Below are 16,022 nucleotides of genomic sequence, written 5' to 3' on the forward strand. Positions count from 1 at the left end.
GCAAAGATATGTATTTAAAAAACTAAGTCTGGAACTTCATTTCCCTTCTAAAATGGTCTTCCTTTTTTTTCTTTTTCTGACAGATGGGAAGGTCGAGGTGACAAAGGAAGGAGTGAAGCTGTGCACCATGGGGCCTGGCAAGGTTTTTGGGGAGCTGGCCATCCTCTACAACTGCACCCGGACCGCTACTGTCAAAAGTAAGAGCCTTTGGGATGTTGGGAGTTCATTGGGATTTTCTCATGCCTGCCTCCTGGAGCTGTTTTGATTTGTTCACTCATCAAAGATGGGGGGTTAAGTGTGGGAATTAGCCACTGGGAGCAGGGAGAAGGTGCAGGGGAAGTGCTTCCCTGGATTTGGCTGCTCGGTTTTGCTCCCCCGGGAACCTCAGGTTGATTTCCGTCATGCAGAGCAGCTCATCCCATAGTTTTCCTTACAATTCCTACAATTCCTCGTGGTATTTGTGGTTTTGTTGCTCAGAAGAGAATTTCTGACCTCATAAGTCTTCAGGGGAAACTCAGTAAGTCAAGCTTAGTATCTGTTCAGGACAAATTTTCCCCACTAAGCTGACTAAAATAAATCAGGAAAAAACCAGCCCTGGATGCCACTTGACCCCCTGCTCTAAACTCTTCAGCACTTCTGCTGCAGTCTGGTTTCTTTTATGAATGTCCTGGGCAAAGGCTGGAGTTGCACAATTAGGGAGAGGAAAATAAATCACAGAAATACAACATAAATACATTTCCCTCTAAGTTCAGATGAATAGTTGAGATTTGGGGTGTTTGATACCACAGTCCTCCCTGATCTTGAGGGACCAGAGTTTATGGTGGTGTCTTAAGCAGAGAGGTTTCATAGGAGGTGATAAATAGTTGTGTGGTTTTAAGATGCTGTAGGGGAGAAGTTAGAAGGGTACAGATGGAGTAGAATAATACAAAGACAGACAAGTCCCAGAATAATAAGGCCTGGGAATGAATCCCTGTCCAGAAAAAGGCCTTTTACAAACACCTCATTTTGCTTCCAAAAGAGGGAGAAAGGACAAGAATGAGTGGGCAGAACTGACAAAACAGGAGAAGAGAACTGGATTCTTGTGTGAGACACTGAGCTGTGCCAGATCCTTTCTCCCTGGTTCAGCTGGGGCAGGAGTAAGGCCAGCACTGCAGCCACCCTCGGAGAGCTGTTGTCCTGAGGAAGGGCTGTCTGGGTGTGTTCCCCGCCGGTTCCTACCATTAGAACTCTGCGCCTTCCTCTGCCAGCTTTGGAATCTCCTTCCCAAAGCCAGCAAGGGACTGTTAGGTCTTTCCTCTCTCATTACTGCTCAAGTGAGAACCAGTTGTGATTGCAGTGGGCTTTACATCCCTTCAGGTGACAGGGAACTGCTTGAGCTCGACCTGAGTGAGCCGAGCTCGGGAGGTGCTCAGACCCCTCCTGGGCACAGGACTGATTGCAGTGCTCACAACCAGCTCCTGCCCTGCCCGTGCTCTCAGCTCAGTGACAAATCAATGCCAGGAATGTGGAGAAAGGCAAACCCCAGTGAACATCCCGTTGCAGCTGGTCAGTGGCTCTGACCGTGCCGAGGTTTGTCTCAGCACACACCGAGTGCTGCTGACGGCGGTGGGAAGGGCCCCAGCCCCCGTGGGGGTGAGGATGTGTCGGGGCATCGTCCAGCTCTCACTCAGAGAAACACTTTCTGGACAGAGATCCCCATTCCCTCTGGAGCAGCAGGAGTGGGTGTTGGTGTGGTTGATGTGCCTGCCTGGAGTTCCTCAGCAGGAACTGAGGGTTCCTGTCTGGGCACTGGAGCTGCAGGTGGCCTGGGTGAAGGGTGGATTTATGGGGGTGTGGAGCCCAGCACTGCACGAGGGCTGTGATGATGTGGCAGCTGAGTGGCACCTCTGGCTGTAACTCATTTCTCTGTGTACCCTGGCGCTGGCTTTGTAAATAATGAAGATTTTAGTGTCACTGTGTTTAGTCTACACGGGCTCTTCAGCTGCTGCTCGCTCTGGAGGAGCAACTCGAAGGCATAAATCACCCGGGAAGGGCTTTGGCTTTTCCACATGATTTAGGAGACATTAAAATGTAATCATTGTGATCTGACTCCTGTTTCATAAGGACCTCTTTAAGAAGGCAATCCAGGGCTGTCCTGAGAGAACCATTAGAATGTTTTGTCACTGTTATTGCAGCCTTAAAGAAGAGCAGGATGGGGGCTGAGCAGGGCCTGGGAAGGAAGAGCAGCCAAAGCCTTGGTGTTGAGGAGCACTGAGAAGGCAGGGCACATCTCACACCTCGTGGCCTTGTGTTAAGACAACTCGATGATTTTTGACATCTGATTTCTGTCTGTTGTCATTCTGCAGCATTTGCTTTTACTTTCCAGCTGTTATAGAAAGAATAATAGTAGTTTTTGGTTTGTCTTTTTCTTCTGGTGACCACTGGTCAGTCTGTCCCCAGCATGTCCCTGCCCAGGCTCTCTGAATCACTGCAGTTCCAGTGCACACCCAGGGAAATCCAAACCAGCAGCTCATTCCTTCCTCTGTCTGCACTGATTATCCCGAGCTCTCAAATGCCTGCGTGCAAGCCTTGATGCAATTTAAAGGCTTTCCTCCCTGCTTCCAACAAGCAATTTAATCCAGTGCATGAGAGCAAGGAACACTCCACTCATTAGGGATAAACTGTGGCACACAGGGTAACGTGGTGGTAACGTGGGGGAAGAAGGAACCTGGAGAGGTCAGGTAAAAAAAAGCTAAAAAAGACAAAAATACCCCCAGCTGAATTCAGGCTGAGTAAAACCCTTTTCTTTGCTAATAGAAAAGATGTTTTTATTGTGCAGCAGTTCTTGTTCCTCTTGGATAGTGTGTGGAGCAGAGTTCAGCAGGATTCCTGCAGGTGGTTTTGGACAGCGCTGATTTTGTGGAAGGAGTAGATTCTTCATCCTCTAAGGATGTTGTGGTTATTCCAGGGGCAGCTTTAGCACCTGAAATGGATTCTCCTGGGGGCAAAATCCCAACAGAACTTCCCCCAGGCTGCCCTTTGCAGGGAGTTCCCACTCAGCAGCAGTGAGTGCTCTGAGGAGGACTGGGAGCAGAAAGGACAGCACAGGCTGAAGCTGCTGAACTCTGCACTCTATAAATCTCTTTTCTGGCCCTCAAAAGCCCGTTTGTCAAGCTCCCCCTCTTGCCAGCAGTGCTAATTGTACCAAACTCCGTGTGGCACAGTGGGATTGAGGCAGGAGTTCAGCACTTCCTTGCCAGGCTTGGATGAGTTTGAATTTTCCTCTGCTGTTGTGCTTTGTTTTGTTTTGTTTTTTAAATAGAGTTCTGTGCACTGGTAGCTGCAGCCCCAGAAATTACAGAACTTCCCAAGGAGCTTGGTGAAAAGGGTTATTTGCAAGGAAAAACAAGGCAACCAGCAGCTGCCAACTGAAGCTGCAGAGCCTCATTAAAAGCCCTGGAGAAGGATGCTGGCTTTGTGTTCTCCTCCAACAATCCCAGGAGCCAGAGCAAAGTTTGCTCAGCTCTTCCTCAGCCAGTCCCACCCCTTGGAAGGAAGGTTGTCTTTAGTGTTCACCATTTGATTAAAACCTCTCTGCTGTTACTTCAGGAGAGCCAGGCTGGCCAAGCAGAGATGATCGGCCTGGAGTGCCTTGGGAGGGGATAAATGGATCTATCCCTGGAGAAAGTCATTCCAGCCCTCCCTGCCACAGTGCTTTTCTTTGACCTTTATGGGTTTGGCCAGGTAATGCGACCAAATGGGGTGGGATTGTTCCTCCAAGGGCATGATAACGAGCAAATGATGGTGAGGACAATGGACAGGAAGGTTTTTTCCTCCTCTTGTTGTTGAGGAGACAGGAGCTCCTGCAGGAAGGCATCTCTGGGCTCAGGAGGGACCAGCACAGCTCCTGACCGAAAGGTTAATGGAGAGGCACTCTGATCCAAGAGAAAATAGTCTGGGATGGCAAAAGCACCAGGAAAAATTCATCCTGGGCTCGGTGGGAGCCCGAAATGTTGCCAGGCCTGTGCGAAAAATCAGAGCTGGGGAAGGAAATGGGGGGAAAGGAAATAAGGAAATATCTGGGGGTGTTTTGATACTTAACTGGGTTATTAGTTGTTTGTAAATAGGAAGGGTGTGGTGTAGACAGAATGACCATGCTGTAGTTGGGTTTGAGTATCAAAACGGTGTTTAAAGTGGTTTCCTTCTAAAATCCAGGGATTTTTCTTTTTGATTTTAAACTTAATGCAGTTCTGGCACCTCAAGATTGAGGTCCCCTCATTGCTCGTGAGAGCTGTGGCAGCTTTGGGGTTATTCCTTATCCTGGCTGACAGGAGGGTTTGATCCTCATCCCTTCAGGAGTTTGAGGAATGTCAATTGAAATGTCTCTTGGAAATACTGGGAAGAAAATGTTGGAAAAGACATCTCACATGGATGTTTCTCCTCCCAGGCAGCTGCAGGTGAACCAGTAAAGATAACAAGAGTATTAACCAAGCACAAGGACCAAGGGGAAAACTCTGGGCACTGGGACAAAGCTAATCCAGAATGAATTTAGTAGGAAAATTAAAAAATAGAGAAAAAGTAGAAAAAACCCATCCCCAATTCCAGTGAAATAAGGCACAGAAAACTACCACAATTTCCACCCTGAAAACTAAACAAATAAACCCAAAGAAAAGGAAAAGAGAGAAGTGAGGGTTTTGTGATTAAAAGGCCTAATGAAGGACTTTGAGAGACTGGTGGAGCTAAATTGTGTGTGGTACAGCAGAAGGGTGATTGTCACCAGGCAGGGGAAATGAAGCACTCGGGTTGTTTTGAAAGAATTCTGTTGATATTTTTCCTGTTGGTTTAATTGCAGCGTTGGATGAGCTGAGAAACCAGCCCTGTTAAACACAGTTAGAAGCAAATGTTGACTTTCTCTGTGCAGCCCTTGAAGAGTTAATTAATATTTACAGCAGCTGTCAGATAATGAGTTCATAAGAGCTTCCCTTTCACCCCCTTCTAAAGGTGCCACTGAAATGTTGCTGATTTATGAAATATGGCCCCAGCAGTTGTGATAAATGAGGGGCCTGAACTTTGCAAAGGATACTAAACCTTTGCTGTGAGCAGAGTTTGAGAAACCAGAGGATAAAAGGGAAGTATTTGCCACTGACAGGAATTTATGGGCTTGATGACACGTGGGCTTTGCTCAGAGTCAAACACAACACTCTGCCCAGGCTCTGCTTTTGCCTCACCTCTGCCAGTAAGTTCCTTCTCTAGACTATTTCCTGCCACAGCAAAGAGCAGGATTTCTTCAGTGTTAAATCTACTGCAGAATTCATTGGTTATTATTTTTAATCTGTGATCCCCCCTCCTTTGCCACATTGTGGGGTTGTTGTGACAGAACAGGTGTGTGAGCACTGATGCTAAAATGGTTCTTGTACTCCCCACTGTCATGGGAATTATTGTGTCCTTGTTTTGGACCAGGGGCACCCCGATGGTGGGCTTGGCTCAGGGGAGGGAATCTTGCCTGGCACATCCCTGGAGAGGCACAGCTTGGGAGCAGGAGAGGGGACAGCAGGGAAACCACAGAATCCCACACTGGGTTGGGTTGGGTTGGGTTGGAAGGGACCTCAAAGCTCGTCCCATCCCACCCCCTGCCGTGGGCAGGGACACCTCCCTCTATCCCAGCTTGCTCCAAGCTGGCCTTGGACACTCCCAGGGGGAGATGAGCAGGCAGCACGTGTGGGATTACCCAGGGGGATGGAGAGCAGGTTATTTGGGACAGCAGGAGGGCCTGTGGAGTTTGTTGTGGCTGCCAGAGCTGCGGGGAGGTGCTGCTGGACGTAGGTGGCTCGCTGGGAACGCGCTCCCCGCTCTCCTTTGGGGGGCCTGGCTATTTTGGGAGCAGGAGGTGTTGGTGGAGCAGATGGCTGTGCCATGTGCTGTGTTACAGCCTGGTGGAGCTTGTACTGCATGCGTGGCAAAACAAAATAGAGGGGGAAAACATGTCTGTCCTACTGCACTGCTGCCTTTGCTGCTGCTGCATCCCTGCCTTGCACCCTCTCACTGATGATTTTCCTTTGGGAGTCGCCAATTCCTGTGGGCAAACTCGGTGTCCTCCTTGTTTTGAGGGCTGACCCTCTTCTTCTCAGCCTTTCCCAAAACATTCAGCTGGACCTGCAGTCTGCAAATTCTCCTAACTGAGGAGTACAATCCCCTCAGAATGCACTGCAACCACTGAGCACATGAATGTCCTGGGAGCTCCATGGAAAATTTCTTTTGACTAATATATCTTTTTATTATTAAGTATACAGTGTGAAAGGCCAGAGATTCATTTATGTAAATAACACTGACAGAACATTCCAATATCTTGGAATCCTGGTGCTGTGTCCTGCAGGAATGAAGGTCCCTGGAAGGGTTTTAGGGGCACTGATGTGACTCCATGTGCCAGGGCTCCATCTCCTCGTGTGCTGCCAGGGTGAAGCTCCAGCCTAAGGGCACCAGGAGCAGCCCTGCAGCTACAGGTGTGCTGCAGACAATTCCTGTGCTGATGAAAGGAAATCTATTCCTTCTGAAGCGTTCAGAGCCCCATCTTTATTGCTGCCCCTCTGGCCATGCTGGGACTGCCCTTGCACTTCCCCAGTGCAGCTGCTCGCTGTCCTGGTTTCATGGATGGGGTTGGAACAGGGATTTCTTACACGGCCAGGCGTTGCAGGGGAGCTGAAGTGAGGGGTGTGCGGGGCAGCTGGAGGGGTGTGAGGGGCAGCTGAGGGTGTGAGGGGCAGCTGGAGGGGTGTGAGGGGCAGCTGGGGGTGTGTGAGGGGCAGCTGGGGGTGTGTGAGGGGCAGCTGGGGGTGTGTGAGGGGCAGCTGGAGGTGTGAGGGGCAGCTGGAGGGGTGAGGGGCAGCTGGAGGGTGTGAGGGGCAGCTGGGGGGTGTGAGGGGCGGCTGGAGGGGTGTGAGGGGCGGCTGGAGGGGTGTGAGGGGCAGCTGGAGGGGTGTGAGGGGCAGCTGGAGGGGTGTGTGAGGGGCAGCTGGAGGGGGTGTGAGGGGCAGCTGGAGGGGTGTGAGGGGGCAGCTGGAGGGTGTGAGAGGGGCAGCTGGAGGGGTGTGAGGGGCAGCTGGAGGGTGTGAGGGGCAGCTGGAGGTGTGTGGAGGGGCAGCTGGAGGGCTGTGAGGGGCAGCTGGGGGTGTGTGAGGGGCAGCTGGGGGTGTGTGAGGGGCAGCTGGGCATGTGTGAGGGGCAGCTGGAGGGGTGTGAGGGGCAGCTGGAGGGGTGTGAGGGGCAGCTGGAGGGGTGTGAGGGGCAGCTGGGGGTGTGTGAGGGGCAGCTGGAGGGGTGTGAGGGGCAGCTGGAGGGGTGGGGGCAGCTGGAGCTGTCCAGCAGCCCAGCTGCTGAACCCAGCTCTGTGTCACTGCTGCCTGCCCTGGCACAGCCTGAGGTCGTTCCCTCTCCTCCTGTCCCTGTTCCCTGGGAGCAGAGCCCGACCCCTCCAGCTCCCCCCTCCTGTCAGGGAGCTGCAGAGCCAGAAGGTCCCCCCTGAGCCTCCTTTTCTCCAGGTTGAGCCCCCCAGCTCCCTAATGAAGCCCAACTCAAGTTTGGGATGGGGTAGAAAAGGCTGTAATTTACTTGCACTTATCAGCTCTAAAGGTTCCTGGCAGAGATGGATTTCATATTATTTAAGCACCAGTGTTTAAAAGCACTTGGATACCAAGCAAATTGACAAAACAGCAGATAGGCTTTTTAATTAAAAAAACCCCAACAAACAGGGCACCAAACAAGTTCTCTGTATTGCACGTTTGAAAATCTCATTATATTCCAGGAATTGCATCTTCTCTGGGAATGGGCTCAGAACGGGAGCGTTTTATTTATCTTTAGGCTGCAATAAAACCCACCCAGACAACGGAATCTTGACAGCTGGAGTCACTCCTCTGAAGTTATTTGTAAGAACCTTTACTTGTGAATATCAAAGTCAGCAGTGTTTGAAATGGGTTTGGTGAAGCTTTGCCCTTTTCAGCCTCTGCCTGAAGCCCAGTCTGAGGAAATGAGATTTAAATAGTGTCTTGTTTTTAATTAACCGCAGGAATGAGGAGCGTGGGAAGAGGCTCAGCTAGATTTTGTTAGTCCTTTGGTTTTCCAGGCTCTGTAAACAGCAGAAAGTGCAGATGCCACTGTAAAACTGTCTTCCCTTTTCCTCTGACACCTCCTGGACACCCTGAAGTGGTTTTTTGATGGGAATTGAGTTGAACTCCGGACATTTGGAGCCAGCTGAGCAGCTCAGGTAGCTCTGAAAGCTCAGTGCAGAGATCTGAGCAGGGCAAAAGCCTTGCTGGCTTTGGAGAACTCGAATTGTCTTTATTTCTTGAGTTTCAGCTCTCTGGTTACTCTGCCTGCCTTACCTGCAGTAGAGGCCAGGAACAGGGACTGATTAAACACCCACAGCGTGCCCAGCCCAGGGCCTCTCTTCATAAACTCAGATTTTATTTCAAGGGCAAAGGAAGAATGTCTCTGTGGTGGAGTGTCAGTGTTGAAGCACTTGGGAATTTGCCAACGTTTGATGCCCTAGTCCAGATCCTCTATAACACCAAGAGCTCTCACAGGAGCACTTTGAGCAGCACCCAGAAGGTCATGGACAGTAAATGTGGTTGTTGGGAGAGGACCGTGTTCCTAATGCCTTATACCAGGAGAAAGGGAAATCAAGGAGCCAAGGGCAATGGCAGAGAGTGCTCCAGGGACCGTGCTGGGAACTCAGCAGGATGCCCAGAGCTTCATGGCTGGGCCCATCCTTTGAGGAGATGGGAAGGAGGAGGAGCACTAGTGGGGTGAGGGACTGATGTGGGGGCGGGAACTGCCTGGAAGTGGGATGAATTGGCTGGGCTTGGCATCCTTAGGGTGAAAATGCCTCGTGGTGGGTGTGTGGATGCCCCATTCCACACCTTGGCCAGACCCCTCTGGGTGCTGGCAGCACAGGCAGTGCTCTCCCACCTTCCCAGCCCCCCTCCTTGGGAAGGCACACTCTCCACTTCAGAGCCCCTTGGCATCTGATGAGATCCTGTGTCCTCTGCTTGAGGAGGCTCTTGAACCACTTCAGAGCGGGCTTTGTTCCTTGCATTTGTTCCCCCGTGCTTTTGCGATCCTGCAGCATTTCCCGACACTTCTGTGATTCCTGCGTTGCAAGACCTCCCAAATATAGATTTATTGTTGTCAGATTCTCGCTGCAGAAGAGCAAAGCTGGCTTTGTTCTGTGCTGTTGTAACATCCCTGCTCAGGGACATCTGACAGGAGTTGTTATCAAAGCCTGGCACAAACACAGACAGTGCCGTGGAGCCGCAGCACATCAGTCTGGTGGGGCCTGAGGAGGAGCAGAATGTCCCCCAGACCCCACACACCTTCCTGGACACGCTCATTGGAGTCCAGTGGGAACTGCAGGAAAGTGGGTCTCTTCCTTCTGCAGTGGAGTTGGAATCATGGAATCTCGGGATGGTTTCAGTTGGACGGGAGATCGTCTTAAGGTGGTCCTAATCACAGAACCATAAAATAGTCTGGATTGGAAGGGACCTTCCAGCTCATCTCATCCCACCCCTCTGCCATGGTCTCAAACCATGTTGGTCCAAATAATCCAAATAATGCAAAGGTGGAATTTGGGAAAGAGGAGCAAAGAGGGGAATTTAGGAATATTCAGCTGCTGTGGGGGAACAGTTGAAGGCTGCTGTGCTTTGCATGTGGAGGAGGCTGAGGTGCTGTATCCATGATGCCCAAACACCTCTGATTGATCCTGGGCTCCTCTTGGTTGGAAAGGACCCCAACAATCCTTGCCCAACCTCCTCCTGAAGAGGCTCTGCCAGGGCAGCTTTGTGCAGATCCATCCTGAAATCCTGAGGGATGAAATCCTCCACCTCTCTGTGGCCTCTTGGACACCCTCTCGGGCTCCAAGTTTTCCTTCGGGTCCCACCTGAGCCTCTCAAACTCTGAGCACTGTCCCTGGTTAGGGAAGCTGGGCAGCAGCACTTGGCAGGAGGAGCTGGGGGCCAGGGATCCAGGATTTGTGGGAGCAGAGCTCAAGGAGATGCAGCAGTGTCTGCCTCTGTTATTCTAGTGCACGCCTCTGTGTCCAGGGACACAGGAATGGCACTGGGGAGTAGCTGGGTTAAATATTAACTCTCCCTAAGATGCTGAAACCTCCCTTTGGGTTATTTTTAACCCAAACATGCAGCTGGATAAACACTTCTGCTGGCAGGAGCTGGGGGAGCGCGTGGGAATGGGGAGTGTGGGAGAGGGGAGCGTGGGCTGGATTGCTCAGGCTGGTGCTGACAAACAGTGAAAGGTCCATAAATCATCTTCACTCTGCTTTATGAATTTTGGGTGAGATTTAACAGGTTTTAAAGTGCTCTCCTGCTTCAGACTTGGAGCTGTTTGGCAGCTGGGCCAGTTTGTGTGGGGACAGCAGGGACCTGCAGAGCTCATTCCCAGTTACCCCACCTTTCAGAGAGGATGCCATTTCCTCCTGTTGGAGTGAAGCACACAGCTTAACAATGAGCTGAGACTTCTGCTTTGGTCTGGAAACGTGGTTTGGGATAAGCCCTCCTGTCCTTTAGCACAGGTGTCCATAAAACTGGGATAACACAACTTGCAGTGTCATTGCCTGAGATCGTGAACTTCCTGGGAAAGGGCTGGTGCATCCCCCAGTCAGCACTGATCCTGTGCTCTCATGCAAGGTGTCATCGTTTGTGTGCGATTGCTGATGGCAGTGTTAGTGAACAAAAGCTGTGGCTGCCCCTGCATCCCTGGAAGTGTCCAGGGCCAGGCTGGCAGGGCTTGGAGCAGCCTGGGACAGGGGAAGGTGTCCCTGCCCTTGGACAGTTTTAAGGTCCCTTTTGACCTAAACCAGTCTGTGATTCTATGAAGTCTTGTGATGTGACACTGAATCTCATTAAAGTGTTCTTTTTGGACACAGGGCAATTGTAATTCCATCCTATAATTCAGTCACTGACAAATTAAGATCTTTCATTAGCTGTTGTCATCTTCATTTACAAGAGAAGTGTTTTTAACCTGCCTGGATTTCCCCTGGAAAGTGTGGACACTGAGGCATTAACAAATTTCACTGGCAATAGTAGATTATCCAATTAGATTGTAATTAGGAAGTTTTACCTGTCCCATAGGATTTGCACTTCCATGTCCTCTTTATAACGAACTCATTAAATGAAGTTTCTAAAGATACATTTTCAAAATGAAGAGGTTTAAATCTAGAGAGGACAAATTGCTTCAAGGTTGGTTTGGATTTTTTTTTATTATTATTTTTGTGGGTTTGTTTGTTTGTGTTTTTTTGGCCGTTCAAATATTTGGAAAAGCTCTCTGGTATTTGTTTAATCACTGGTGGGTTTTTAATTGTTGCCTGACAAACATTGTAATAATGAGCAGTTTGTCATTGGGACCTCTGTGCTCACAGATTTGCTGAATGAAAGAGAGGGAAACATTTGCAGCCCCCAGGGGTCTCTGTGGTTGAGGAGTTGGAGGCAGTGCTGGTCCTGTCATCCCCCACCCTCCCTTCAGCAGCTCCAGCACCTCATCCAAGCCATATCCCAGTCCATGGGAACAGCACACACATCCTGAAGGCTCCAGCTGTCACTGCAGTTCCCATTTGGGAAGGAATTTTGGGAGGTAAAGGTTAATGCCATGACAAGGACCTGTCTGGGACACCTTTGGCTCTAATCTGCTTGTGATGGGGAGTTATTTCTCAGCTCCTCCAACTTCTTTTCCACCAAATATTTGTCAAGTTGCATAGCATATTCCTCCAAAAGGAGAGGCATTAACCTTTATTAACCCCTGCAGAGCCTGGAACTGCTTGAAGACTGAGGGGATAATTAAAGCCACATCTCAGGCTAAGTTCACTGCTCCTCAAAGTCCATTAGTTTTTATGACAGTGACAAATTTCACTGAAGTACTAATTAGTTTTTCTCACTGTATGGAAAACCATGATGTGAATCACTGCTGTAAATTCAATCTTTCCGAGTCCAAAGACATCCACACTCATCAATAATCCTGGAGTTACTTTCATGTCCTTAGAGATGTATGTTCATTAGAAAAGGAAAGATGCCCCGAGCTGGGACAAAGTGTTGGGTATGTGAGTGACACCACTGTGGGAACTCTGAGTGGCAGGGCTTGGGATGGATTAATCCTTCCTGCTGAAGGTGATCCTGGCCACTTCTTAAATGTTGGTGCCTTGAATAACAGGGGTGTGATTCCAGGTGGAGCTGTAGGAGAAGGTCCAGCGGGAAAGGCTTGTGTGGGTTCTCTGGGGCATCCACAGCACAGGGTTATTTCCACTCCCTGCAGCCCACGCTGCCGTGGGTGCTGGTCACTCCTCCAGGATCCTGCAGCCACAGCACAGGGTTATTTCCACTCCCTGCAGCCCACGCTGCCGTGGGTGCTGGTCACTCCTCCAGGATCCTGCAGCCACAGCACAGGGTTATTTCCACTCCCTGCAGCCCACGCTGCCGTGGGTGCTGGCACTGGAGGGCAGCTGTGGGAGCTGCTGATTTGCCAAGGGGGATTTTTTTCTCCCCAAAAGTTGTATTTTCTCTCACCTGCCTCCAGCCTCCTCCCTGTGTGATGGCTGGGCTGTGCTCTGGGGTCTGGGCGCTTTGGGAATCTCACTGGGGCACAGGATGGGAGAGCTATCCCAGAGCGTGGGGCAGCGGTTCCTGAGCGCACAGAGAGCCCTGTGTGAACAGCCCAGGGGACTGACCTTAGGGACAGGATTTCCATGCAAAGAACAGGTTTTCCTCAGGCTGAAGTTCAACCAGGTCCCTGTAGAATAATGAAATGAGATTGTAAAACTACAGTGCAATTCCAGGTTCTATTTATCAGTGAAAATAAGTCATTGCTGATAAAGTCCATGAGATTGTGTCTCTTGGCAAACAGGGAACCAACCCATGGTCCTGTTTTAAAACTCGTGCTGAGATTATTTTATCTTTCATGCTGAGAAATTTATCTTTGTGGTGAGAGAGTTGGGATTGTTCAGGTGGAGAGGAGAAGCTTTAGGGTGACCCAGTTGTGGCCTCCCAGGGCCTGAAGGGGCCAAGAGGAAAGATGGAGAGAGACCATTGACAAGGGATGGAGGGACAGGACACAGGGAATGGTTTCCCACTGCCAGAGGGCAGGGTTTCATGGGATATTGGGAAGGAATTCCTGGCTGTGAGGGTGGGCAGGCCCTGGCACAGGGTGCCCAGAGAAGCTGTGGCTGCCCCTGGATCCCTGGGAGTGTCCCAGGCCAGGTTGGATGGGGCTTGGAGCAGCCTGTGCTGGTGGAAGGTGTCCCTGACATGGCAGGGGGTGAATGAGATGATCCTTAATGTCCTTTCTCACCCAAAGCACTCTATGGATTCTATGATTTGTACAGGTTATAAATAATGTAAGGCCATACCTTTTTGCTTATGCAGTTCTTTATTTTTTAAAATATTTTTCTTTTCCAATCTCAATTCCTTCTCTTAACTCTCTGAAAATCCTCTGTTTATCAAATGGACACTTCAGTGGGCTGAAAATTGTCTGGTCACAAAGTCAAGGCTCCCAATTCCCATGCAAATAGTTTATTTTTTTCTTTAAACTGCTATTTACACACAGTGGCCTGTGAATGTTTATTTGTACTAGAAAAGCAACAAGTAGTGAGGAAGGAGCTGGAATCTAAGAGGCTTCCCTGAAACACTGTGGTGGAGATTTCACAGTAGATTTGGTTAAACCCATTTTTTCCCATTCAGTTTGTCACTAATCACTGCTTTCACTAATTACTTTTTTGTCTTCAATAGCTGCTTGAAACAGCTCCACAAAAGCCAATTTGTTGTGTTCATAATGCAAAATATGCCACGACCAATTACACGGCACGAGCACCAGATATTTAAAATGTAATCAATCACGGGAATACAGACACAATTTGTCTCCCTGACTGCACATGGAAATTAATCCACAGTTTTCCTGGGATTGTTTTATGGCTGTGCCAGCTTCCTGTACTGTGGCAGCATTTGCTGGTACACAAATCTGATTCCCACTGCCAGAGGGCAGGGATAGATGGGATGGTGGGAAGAGATTGTTCCCTGGGAGGGTGGGCAGGTCCTGGCTCAGGCTGCCCAGGGAAGCTGTGCCTGCCCCTGGAGCCCTGGAAGTGTCCAAGGCCAGGCAGGGATGCACGGGATGATCTTTAAGATCCTTTCCAACCCAAACCATTCTGGGATTCCTAATCTGCTTGTGCCTCATGTTTGGAGCAATGGGAATGAGGAGACAGGAGCGCTGGGGAGCTCAGGGTGCCAGTCCAAGGGAGATTGTGGAGCTGCACAACTTCCCTGCCTTTGTTTGCTTCACCCTTTCACAGTTCTGTCAGCACAGCCTTTCTCTGACAGAGCATCTGCAGGTCTGCAGCTGCTTCTCTGTGGGATGGAAGGTCCATCTGTGGGCTATTTTCTTGACTGTTCCTATCAGTTCTATCTGCTAGGGGTGTGTGGGAGCAGAGGGAACCGGGCCACCTGGACCTGGGGTCCCCAAAGAGTCCAAGCAGTTTCCTTCCCGAGAGCCCAGGGAGCTCGGGAGAGAGCAGGGCAAGAGGAATTTATTGACTCTGGGAATGCACAGCCTTTGGGCAGGGGGCTTCATACTGCTCAAATTTCCATTGCAGGCAGGCACTGGGGGTTTGGATGAGTTACTGCGATGCTGACAAATGAGTGGAGGGACTGATAATTAATGAGCAGCTTTAACCTCCTTTTTGTCCCTAATTGGGCCCATCTTATTTGGGGGAGAAGCAGGAAAGGAGCAGAGCTTCCTGCCCTGACATGCTTTGGGTTTTTAGGGATTTGGCTGTGTTGTGTGGAGCTGTTTCACCAAGGAAACCATTAAAGTCCCTCACAAGCGAATATTTGCAAATAATTCCAGTTTCACTGGCAGCTGGCTCTTCAGATCCCTTATGAAGCTGCAGAAATCTCATTTAGGATATTTAGCATGTTATCATGTACAATCAGAGTGGGGTTGCACATAATAGAAAATGAAATGTGTAATCCCTTCTGCTGGGAGGAGAACAAACCCCAGAGCAGGCAAAACACAGAGCTGGGCTCCTCTGGCTGGGCTTCATCTCAAAGAACAAATGGAGTTTGTGTTTTAGCACAGTCATGGAATGGCCTGGGCTGGGAGAGATCTTGGAGCTCCTCTGCTTCCATGGGCAGGGACATCTTCCCCCAGCCCAGGTTGCTCCAAGCCTTGTCCAACCTGGCCTCGAGTTTCTTCTGTTGGAAGGAGGTGGAGGAGAGGCTGGAAAGCCTCAAACAGCTTTTGGTCCTTACTCCAGTTTCCAAACCGCACTCCCAAGGTGCTGTGCCTTCCCACAGCGCTCCTGTTGCAGTGTGTCCTGCTGGGATGTGTGCCTTTCTCACTCCAGATGGGATGGGTGCTCTGCAGCCACACCAAAGAACTGCAGGGGGTTTCCCAGCTTTTCCCAGCTGAACTCTCCAAGTTCACTGCCCTGGAAGCAAAATTCTCAGGACAGACTTTTACAGTTATTTTTTAGGAAAATCAGCCTTGTGCCCTCTTGGAAGGCAGTGGGGAGGATGGGTCTTTGATTTCCTGTTTCCCATTAAGGTAAAATATTTCCTACACAGGAAAGATGAAGTTTTTTTAAAGGAAAGTGATACCTCTATTTCTGGGCAAATCCCTCCTGGGTGCCATCCATCCCAGTGCCATGGACAGGCCTGGATGAGTCAATCCCTGACGTCAAAGATGGGCTGTAAAATGGAAAGGCAGCTTTGCCACAGGAATATCACCCTCAAAGGGAACGTCACAGTTTTCCTGGGAGGCAATAAATCCAAAAGAAAAAATGCAGGATGCACAGAGCAGAGTAAATGCACCACTGGTTTAGTACCTCTGTGCTGCCCTGGCAGTCGTTTGGAAGAGCAATATTAATAAATCAAGATTTGCAGCAGGAAATAACAAGCTTGGATTAGGGTTTTATTTGCAGTCGTGCCTTTGTTCAAGGAGTATTTGCAAAGAAATTGAATTTTGTCATCAGGCTTGCACATCACATTTCATTTGTG

The 16,022-nt window shown here is 49.9% G+C and overlaps 1 protein-coding gene across 2 annotated transcripts in view; it reads left to right on the forward strand.

The window, feature by feature from the left end:
* Positions 1 to 16,022, forward strand: part of PRKG1 (protein kinase cGMP-dependent 1) — a 276,153-nt gene that overhangs the window by 135,035 nt on the left and 125,096 nt on the right. For both annotated transcript variants that reach the window (XM_050305505.1, XM_050305504.1), the window contains exon 3: positions 84 to 197. In XM_050305505.1, the coding sequence (XP_050161462.1) occupies positions 84 to 197 (114 nt within the window). The remainder of the gene's footprint in view (positions 1 to 83; positions 198 to 16,022) is intronic.

This window comes from Myiozetetes cayanensis, unplaced genomic scaffold (genome assembly GCF_022539395.1).
Source record: "Myiozetetes cayanensis isolate MyiCay16 unplaced genomic scaffold, myiCay2020 scf10, whole genome shotgun sequence".
Classification (NCBI taxonomy): Eukaryota; Metazoa; Chordata; class Aves; order Passeriformes; family Tyrannidae; genus Myiozetetes; species Myiozetetes cayanensis.